General features: G+C 61.1%; 2 protein-coding genes across 2 annotated transcripts; one reads left to right on the forward strand and one right to left on the reverse strand.

Moving 5' to 3' along the window:
- Positions 1 to 1845: 1845 nt before the first annotated feature.
- On the reverse strand, positions 1846 to 3523 carry PROCR (protein C receptor). The gene is made up of 4 exons (XM_015871093.3): positions 3451 to 3523; positions 3107 to 3343; positions 2410 to 2676; positions 1846 to 2313 (listed from the first exon to the last, which is right to left on the reverse strand). Exons 1-4 carry the CDS (start codon positions 3503 to 3505, stop codon positions 2201 to 2203), a joined length of 672 nt encoding a protein of 223 aa, XP_015726579.2. The 5' UTR covers positions 3506 to 3523; the 3' UTR covers positions 1846 to 2200.
- Positions 3524 to 3882: 359 nt separating this feature from the next.
- PFKL (phosphofructokinase, liver type) lies at positions 3883 to 9123 on the forward strand. Its single transcript, XM_015871100.3, has 22 exons — positions 3883 to 3986; positions 4215 to 4288; positions 4368 to 4445; positions 4542 to 4731; positions 4802 to 4967; positions 5140 to 5184; positions 5268 to 5376; positions 5484 to 5579; positions 5649 to 5741; positions 5827 to 5952; positions 6072 to 6136; positions 6225 to 6288; positions 6406 to 6552; positions 6635 to 6705; positions 6788 to 6875; positions 7013 to 7165; positions 7240 to 7404; positions 7559 to 7620; positions 7943 to 8054; positions 8131 to 8230; positions 8303 to 8408; positions 8512 to 9123. The coding sequence occupies exons 1-22, from the start codon at positions 3902 to 3904 to the stop codon at positions 8657 to 8659; spliced, it is 2343 nt and encodes a 780-aa protein (XP_015726586.2). The 5' UTR covers positions 3883 to 3901; the 3' UTR covers positions 8660 to 9123.
- The last annotated feature ends 442 nt before the right edge of the window (positions 9124 to 9565 follow it).

Below are 9565 nucleotides of genomic sequence, written 5' to 3' on the forward strand. Positions count from 1 at the left end.
CAAAAGATGCAGCGGTTTGGGGTGAGGGAGACCTAAATGTGGTGCCAGAAGGATGGAGGGACACCCTGTGTGAGGGGAGCAGGAGTGATGCTGCGGTGTGACCCCAAAGGTGCCGTACAGCCCTCACTCCCACCCAGCACCTCCCTATAGGGTGAGTGCAGTTCCACCCCAAAGGATGAGCACATCACTGCTAGGCTATGTGTGCACACCCATGGGATCTGTGTGGAGGTGAAGGGGAAACCCAGTCCTTGCCCGTGGGCATCACCTTACTCACTGCAACAACACACAGTGTTAGAGGCTGGGCTCCTTATCTCAGCTGGCAGCAATAGCAGGATGAGTGATGGAAAGTGTTTGGCATGATGAGAGAAAAGCATTGTTTGCTCTTAAGGGGATGCTGTGGGGGGGGGGGTGAAAACCCCCAGGGGACTGCAGGGTGGATAAAGCCAGGACGAAAGGGAAAGGGCCCTGTGGCTGACAGGATACAGCTGAGGATTGGCACTTGTGCTGAGGGCTTGCAGGACTGACCCTGGCAGCGGCTACCAGCTGGGGGATGATGGCAAGCACTTAAGCAACAACTGGGGCCCACCCTTCTCTACACATGAGCTGGGCTGCCAGCTGGGCCCTGCGTGCTGCTGGCAGTGGTGACCCTATGATGAGGCAGTTTGAGGGGTGGGCAGAAGAATCTGTGAGCTGGGAGGGGTGCAGATGAGTGCCATAGCCCTTCCCTTTGTGTCATGTGTAGGTTGATGTCGGTCACCGTCAGGGAAGTGATCCAGGGACAGGGTGGCTCTGGGTGCGGTGCCCAGGGAAGGCTGTAGGGCCCCAAGGGCTCCAGCTGTTGCCCTTTTCTCTGAGCTGGCAGAGCAGCCACATCCTGGAGCTCTTCCAGGGCCTACAGACAGGGAAAAAGGCTTTTCTAGAGCTGCCAAGAGCAGAGGCAGCCCCAGCTGTCTAAAGCTGATGTGTTACAGAAACAAAACAAGCCCTCTCCTTCTGACCCCCTACAGTTTCCCCACTCCTTGTGCTGCCACCCATCAGAGCCACCAGATTGCTTTCTAATGGCCTGTGAGTTGCAAAACCTCTTGGAACTACGATGCAAAATCTTGCCCTGCAACTCTGTGCTTGTGATGGAGATGCAGTGGTACTGCCCTGTGCCACAAACACAGCCCTCTGATTTCACCCCATCCCCCCCTCCCCATATGCACAGCACAGCTGGCCTCCCACCCAGCTGAGTGCTGATGTTTGCCTCGATTGGTGCTTTGGATCCCAGGACATTTGGCTGCTGCTTCACTCTGCTGGAGCAGCCCCCTGAAGGGTGGGGGGCTGCACGATGGAGGGCAGCCAGGGCTGCCTGGCAGCTCCAGCAGATATGAGCTGTGGTCTCTTGAGAGAGATCTTCATCCCCTGTTGTGGATGTTGCTATGTCATCTCCCATCCCACTTCTGTTCTTGCTTTCCCCTCCTTGTTGCCAAAAGGTGTTTGTGACCTTCTCTGTGCTTTCTACAGGCCTGCCTTGCCCTGGTGTCAGCACCCAGGGTTGCCATTGCTCCTTGTTCTCTTTCTTCCCCTTCGTTCACCCAGCTTTTGGGGTCCTGTTCCAATATGTGACAGCGATGAACCCTTTAATCTGCCTGGGAGAAACCGTCTATAGTGCACCATGGGGATGTAAAGGGAAAGTAAAGGACACCAATTGGCCTCAGGGGAATAAATTGCTGCTGCAGCTAAACTGAGCAGTGTGCAGTCGGGGTGAGATCAGGCAGCATGAGCCCTGCAGCCTCTCCTGAGGCCGTGCAAGCTCAGTGCATGCTGTGTGACCCCCCTATGCAAGGAACTGTGGCACAAGTGTGGGGGCAGAAGGGCTTTATTGCACCAGGCCCTAAGCAGGGCTGTTGAGCACAGATACGGATGGCCACCAATGGGTCCTTTCCCAGATGTGACATCTGTCCTCCAGGCATCCACTCCCTTCCACACCAGCGTGGTGATGTATCACGGTCTGAATGCCGACCTCTTCACCCTTTGGGGCTTTCTTCTGGCTTTCCACGTTTCATGCATCCAGGCCAAGCGTGGCTCCATGTTAAGCCTCAGTGCACTGTGAGCACCATCCCTGGGGCAGGGGGACCATCCCAGCTGGGGTCCCCCCGGGGTGATGCCGGGTTGGCCCCCTGTGCCCACAGGGTGACACAGGACAGCCGTGGTTTCGCTAGCAGCTCCCTCCTGTGCACAAGAAGATGCCCACAGCCATTCCAACCACCGCAGAGACCCCCAGGATCAGACCCAGCACCAGCGGGGCGTGCGAGCGGCCTCTCTGCTTCCCTGCAAGAAGCAACAACGGTACGTCACCCTAATTCCCATGGGATGGGTGTTGGGAGCAGGGGGACCCCCCCGCACCACACTGTGCCTGGCACACACCTGTCTGAGGGCTCTGGGCCCGCAGGATGTCCACGCAGGTGGTGTTGAGGAAGTGCTGTAGGTTATGGGTGGTCTCAGTGTATTTCATCAGCTCTCGCCGGGCATAAGTGGCCACCGGGTCCCTGCGTGGCCAGCGGAGCTCCCAGGTGGCGCTGGGGACGTGGAAGGTGAGGAAGGCTGTTCCATTGAGGGATACCTCGTAGAAGCTGCGGGTTGTGCCGTTGGGGAAGAGGCAGCAGCCCAGGCGGCAGAGCAGGAGCTGGGTGTCTGTGAGATGGAGGGTGTCAGGATCCAGCTGCTCTATGCACCACCTGGACTCCCTGGGGCTTCCCATTTGGAAGCTGCCCTGTGCTCAGTGAGCTCCTCATGGCTCTCACATGGAGTATAGAGTGGACAAAGGGACAGGGCGAGCAGTGGTGACCCAGGGTGAGAGAGATTGCACCAGGTGCAGAAATGAATGGAGGCAAAACGAGCTCTGGGGAGGAACATGAGTAGAGGGGATGTAGAGAGAGGTGTCAGAGCACAGCCCCAGCAGCGCCCTATGCACGGACACAACCTCCTCACCCTCAGCATCCCCCTTCCAAGCAGTGACCCCATGGTAAACCCTCAGTCCAAGGGCTGCCCTCAGCTCCTTGGGTCCCTGTCCCCGAGCAGCCACCCCCATCAGCACAGCCCCACGGCCCCCAGCAGCACTCACAGTTGAGGGGCCTCTCCTTGCTGAAGACCTGCACTATGGCGCTGAAGTAGCTCAGGTAGCTGCTCACCGTGTCCCGTTGCCGTGCCCAGGCAGCGGGCGGCTCCAGCGGCAGCACCTGAGTGACGTTGCGGTTGTCCAGGAGGTGGCTGAGCCGCCCGCCCAGCGTGGCGTTACCCCAAAACACGGAGCTGCCGTCGGACACCTGCGTCCACTGCAGCATGGTGAAGGTAAGCGGGGCTGGAAGGAGACACCCATGTCACCTGTTGTCCCTCCCCATCTCACCCTCCAGCCCCGTGGCGTCCCACTCCTCCACGCGTGTCCCCACGCATCCCCGCAGCCCTCACCGTCGCTCGATGCCCCGCAGCTCAGGGCTCCGCAGAGCAGCAGCAGCCTCAGCATGGCGGGGCGGTTACACACGGGATGCGGCGGCCCCGCGGCCGCAGTTAAGCGGGACCGGGGAGGTGGGGCCGGGCAGGAGGAGGAGGAGGAGGAGGATGCCGGGACTCCGGCCAGGTCTCTCCCATTTCCTTCACCCACGACGCCCGCACCATTTCGCTGCCGGACGGGGCTGTGTCAGAGCGGTGGGGACACGGCGACAGCCCCGCGGGTGGGATGGAGCTGTGCATCGTTAATGATCTTATCGGCAATCAATCAATCAATCATTGTTATATGAGCATCGCACGGCTCCGTCCGGCCCTGCCCGACGGGTGGGGGCGTGGCCCCACCTTATGGGTGTGGCCATAGGGGTGGGCGTGGGCAGCGGGGGTGGGGCCGCCGGTGCCGGGCAGCGCAGCGATGGCGGCGGCGGAGCTGGAGCGGCTGCGGATGGCGGGGGCCGGCATGGCCATAGCCGTGCTCACCAGCGGCGGCGACGCGCAGGGTGAGGCCCGAGGGGCGGCCGGGGGGGCGGGTACCCACACACGGGAGCCTTGTGGGAGTGCGGCGGGTCCGGAGTCCTCGATGGCGCGGGGGCCTGTGGGATGCGGGGTGTAGGACGCGGGGACATGGAGCGTGGGGCTGCGTGACATCGGGATGTTGGCCCGCCGAGAGCGGCGGGTCCGCCCCTGGCGCAGCGATGTCCCCGCGGTGCCACGTGTCCCCTCCGCAGGCATGAACGCCGCCGTGCGCGCCGTCACCCGCATGGGCATCTACGTGGGAGCAAAGGTCTTCCTCATCTACGAGGTCTGCCCGCCCCGCGCCCCCGCCAGCCGCCCCGCCCCCGGGTACGGCACGCAGGGATGTCACCTCCGTGTCCCCGCAGGGCTACGAGGGGCTGGTGGAAGGCGGCGACAACATCAAACAGGCCACCTGGCTCAGCGTGTCCAACATCATCCAGCTGGTGAGCATCGCCGGGCCGCTCCGGGGGCAAAACCCAGGTGACAAACCGCCGTGCCACGTTCCCCCCCAACCCCCCACTTACTGTCCCCCTCTGCAGGGCGGTACGGTCATCGGCAGCGCCCGCTGCAAAGCCTTCACCACGCGGCAGGGCCGCCTGCGTGCTGCACACAACCTGATCGTGCACGGCATCACCAACCTCTGCGTCATCGGCGGCGATGGGAGCCTGACCGGGGCCGATATCTTCCGTGCTGAGTGGGCCGGGCTGGTGGATGAGCTGCTGCGGGAAGGTGGGTGCTGTGGGATGGGGTGGGTACCCATGGGGTGACCCCAGAGCTCAACACGAAGCGTCGGGCGCAGGGGTGATCAGTGAGGAGATGGCGAAGGCCAACGGGCGGCTCAACGTGGTGGGGCTGGTGGGCTCCATCGACAACGACTTCTGCGGCACCGACATGACCATCGGCACCGACTCGGCGCTGCATCGCATCATGGAGGTGATCGACGCCATCACCACCACGGCGCAGAGGTGAGAATTTTGGCCTGGCCATTGCACGGCTCCCACCCTCCTCATCCTCCTCCACCTTCATCCCTTGGTTATCACAGAATCATTAAGGTTGGAAATGACCTCTAAGATCATCCAACCATTGACCTGACCCCACCATGCCCATTGACCATGTCCCTAAACCTTGTCCTTGCAGCCACCAGAGGACATTCGTGCTGGAAGTGATGGGCCGCCACTGCGGGTGAGGACACTGGATGGAGTGGGGGCTTTCTGTGGTACTTTGGGCCCTTGGGGACACCTGTGTGCCACCACCACTCTCTGCAGGTACCTGGCGCTGGTGTCTGGACTGGCCTCAGGGGCTGACTGGCTCTTCATCCCCGAATCCCCCCCAGAGGACGGCTGGGAGGACCTGATGTGTGAGCGGCTCGGGGAGGTGAGGCACCCATCCCTACCGTGGGGATACAAGGAGGATGCCTGTGTCCAGAACACGCTCAGCTGGCACAGACTGTGGCTGAGCTGCTGTGCCCTTTGCTCCCCCAGACCCGCAGCCGAGGCTCACGGCTCAACATCATCATCATTGCAGAGGGGGCCATCGATCGCAACGGCAAACCCATCTCCTCCAACTACGTCAAAGACGTAAGGCTCACCCCATTGCCTGCCCCACAGCCAGGCCCTGCCTGCTCTGACAGCCTCTCTGTCCCTCAGCTGGTGGTGCAGCGCCTGGGCTTTGACACCCGTGTCACTGTGCTGGGCCATGTGCAGCGTGGTGGGACGCCCTCTGCCTTCGACCGTGTGCTGGTGAGTGCCCAGGGCTGCGGGATGGGGACAGGAGGTGGGAGAAGGGCTTTGTCATCACCCAGTGGGTGCCCCTGATCCACTACAGAGCAGCAAGATGGGGATGGAGGCGGTGATGGCGCTGCTGGAGGCCACCCCGGACACTCCTGCCTGCGTAGTCAGCCTGTCAGGGAACCAGTCGGTGCGGCTGCCGCTGATGGAGTGTGTCCAGGTGGTGAGTGCATGGGGGCACTGGCGGGTGCGGAGCTGGTGGTGGCACCTCCATGGGGTTGGTGGCACCTCTGTTGGGTGTCCCGCTGCTGTCACTCCACATGCGGGTGTCTCTCCCCCAAGACAAAGGACGTGCAGAAGGCCATGGATGAGAAGAGGTTTGATGAGGCGATCCAGCTCCGCGGGAGGTGAGCCACCATGGGGGAACCAGATGGGGTGATTGGGGAGACCTGCTGGAACAGAGGTTCTCCACTAGAGCCACTGCTGTCCTTGCAGGAGCTTTGAGAACAACTGGAACATCTATAAAATGTTGGCACACCAGAAGCCAGCGCAGGAGAAGGTAAGACGGGCTGCCAAGCTGTCCTCTCCATCGTCCCCTCAATTCTAAGGAGGACAGTGCTGTTCCCCTCCTGGTGGTCGTGCCACCATCCCCACCACACGGCTGCTGTCCCCACAGAGCCCCTTCAGCCTGGCCATCCTGAACGTGGGGGCCCCCGCTGCCGGTATGAATGCGGCCGTGCGCTCAGCTGTGCGCATCAGCATCTGCCACGGCCACACCGTCTATGCGGTGAGCGACGGCTTCGAGGGCTTGGCCAAGGGACAGGTGAGTGTGGGGGCACCAAACACCCCACAGGGCTCTGACTGGGGTGGTCCCTGGCTCCAAAATTGAGCACTGCTTCTTGCAGATCCGCGAGGTGGGCTGGCACGACGTGGCAGGCTGGCTGGGACGTGGTGGGTCCATGCTCGGCACCAAGCGGTGAGTGGCCCATGGCCATAAGGGACACTGTAGGGCTCTGGGCTTCTCAGTGGCCTCAGTGCAGGGTCTTTCCCCCTTCCAGGACTCTGCCCAAGACTTGTATGGAAAAGATCGTGGAGAATGTGAGGAAATTCAACATCCAAGCTCTGCTGGTCATTGGCGGCTTTGAGGTATGAGGGAATGCTGAATGTAGAAGTGCCCTTTGGTGTCAGTGCATCTCCCACACCTGATGGAGATGCACTGACACCATCCTGGCCCCGGGTGGTGGTGTGATGTGGGACCCTGCTGACGGCCGTGCCCATTGCAGGCATACGAGGGGGTGCTGCAGCTGGTGGAAGCCCGTGGGCAATACGAGGAGCTCTGCATCATCATGTGTGTCATCCCCGCCACCATCAGCAACAACGTGCCCGGCACCGACTTCAGTCTGGGCTCAGACACAGCCGTCAACGCAGCCATGGAGGTGAGGGGCAGCGGTGGGGTGGGAGCACCGCGCTGTATGAACATGGCCCTGTGACCAGCGTTGTCCCTGCACAGAGCTGTGACCGCATCAAGCAGTCGGCGTCGGGCACCAAGCGCCGCGTCTTCATCGTGGAGACCATGGGAGGCTACTGTGGGTATCTGTCCACCGTCACCGGCATCGCCGTGGGTGCCGATGCTGCCTATGTGTATGAAGAGCCTTTCACCATCCATGACCTGAAGGTGAGCGGCCCTCGGTATCCCAGCAATACCCTGTTTTAGTGGGGAAACATGGTGGGAAATGGAATTGGGAAGAGCTGCGGATGAGATCTGGTTGGGTTGGGGGAATGTGGGGTGGGTGAGGAAGGCTGGGGACATGCTGGGGTTTGTCCTGCAGGCCAACGTGGAGCACCTGACGGACAAAATGAAGACAGACATCCAGAGAGGGCTGGTGCTGCGGTGAGTCCTAAGTCATAGAATCATTAGGGTTGGAAAAGATCTATGAGATCCCCAAGTCCAACCCCAGCCTGCCCCACTGTGCCCACGTCCCTCAGTGCCACATCTCCATGGCTCTGAACACCTCCAGGGATGGTGGCTGCCCCACCTCCCTGTGCGGCTGTGCAGCGCCTCGCTGCTCTGTCTGAGAAGGAATGTTCCCCAACATCCAACCTGACCCTGGTACAACTCGAGGCCACCACCTCTCATCATATCCATGTCCCTCGGGACCCCCTGGGGACAGCCCACGAAGGAGTAACCCCATCCCTTCTCTCTGCTCCCTCAGCAACGAGAAGTGCCACGAGCACTACACCACTGAGTTCCTGTATAACCTCTACTCCTCTGAGGGCAAGGGCATCTTCGACTGCAGGATCAATGTCCTGGGCCATCTCCAGCAGGTACAGGGACGGGAGGGCCACCAGCACTGGGCCTCGTCCCACAGGGGCTTGACCTCAGCTTTTTCTCTGTCCCTAGGGGGGAGCTCCGACCCCCTTTGACCGCAACTATGGGACCAAGCTGGGTGTGAAGGCTGTGCTGTGGATGTCAGAGAAGCTGCAGGAGTCATACCGCAAAGGTGAGCGCAGGGCTGGGGGTGCTGGTTGCAGCATTGCCGCTGTCCCTGCTGATGACTTTGTGTCCCCTACAGGGCGCGTGTTCGCCAACTCGGCCGACTCTGCCTGTGTCATTGGGCTGAGGAAGAAGGTGGTGGCCTTCAGCCCTGTGACGGAGCTCAAGAAAGTCACTGATTTTGAGTAAGTGCCCGTCCCCTGTCCACGGCTCCCCCAGGCTGCCCAAAACTCAGTGGCGAGGCCCACTGTGCCCAGGGCCGCTGGAGAGCCGTGTCCTGTTTTACAGGCACCGGCTGCCCCAGGAGCAGTGGTGGCTGAACCTGCGGCTGATGCTGAAGATGTTGGCCAACTACCAGATCAGCCTGACCGAGTACATCTCGGGGACCATGGAGCACGTCACCCGGCGCACGCTCAGCATCGAGAAGGGCTTCTAGTGGCCATCCCCGATGCAACCTCCCCAGACCCTGCCTGAAATTGCTGCTCCTTGGGGCCAGTCACTGTGCAGATATGGGAATGGAGGCTTCCCTGTGCTTGGCTATGCAGCCCGGCCCTGAAATCATCGTCTTCTAGTTTATTATTTAATGATGGGGTACTCCCGATTCCTTATTTCATGGCTTGATAGCCCAAACCAATTGCTGCTTTTAGCTGACGACCCCACACGGGAGGGGAGTGGAGTGGAAGAGGTTGTGGTGCTGTGCCAGAGCAGGCACAGGACACCGGTCCTGGCAGCCCCCTGTCCCCGGCCACCCTGCATGATGCTTGGCTGTCACCACCACCACGTGGCCCTCAATGCCACCAGCAGGGCCGTGCCCATCATCTCACCACCGCTCTGTGACCCCACCGTGTCTCACCATCGCGGCGTCGCTTGTGTCTTAGAGATAAAACCTGCTGGAGCCAACACTGCGTCACCAGCGTGGTCATTGCAGGGTCCCATAGGGAGGAGGACCAGAGGCTTTGACCCCATGGGGTGTGCACTGGGATGGGGGGGACCATCCTGTGCTGCTCTAAGGAGGGGGTGTGAGAAAGCTGAGCTGCAGAGCCCAACTAACGCTGGGATGTTTCCCTGCTCTGTGCACCCCCCAAGTTGGGGTCCTGGGAGAAAAGGAGCCCAGGCAGCCTCTCATTGCATGACTCCATCCAGAATACGCAAAGTCTGTGTCCCTGTGCCAGGAGACCTCTCAACCCTGGAGGAAAACTGCATCTCCCAGGGTTTGGTTCCCACCTTGGAGGGACGTTCAAAGCGGATGGGTCAGGGTGACGCGTGTGGTTTACACGCAGTTTCTCAGGGTGTAGCTGCCAAACTCCTTGGCTTTGGCTGCGCTCAGCCAATGCCAGACAAC

Source organism: Coturnix japonica, chromosome 12, assembly GCF_054131305.1.
Source record: "Coturnix japonica strain WE chromosome 12, WE-NBRP24, whole genome shotgun sequence".
Classification (NCBI taxonomy): Eukaryota; Metazoa; Chordata; class Aves; order Galliformes; family Phasianidae; genus Coturnix; species Coturnix japonica.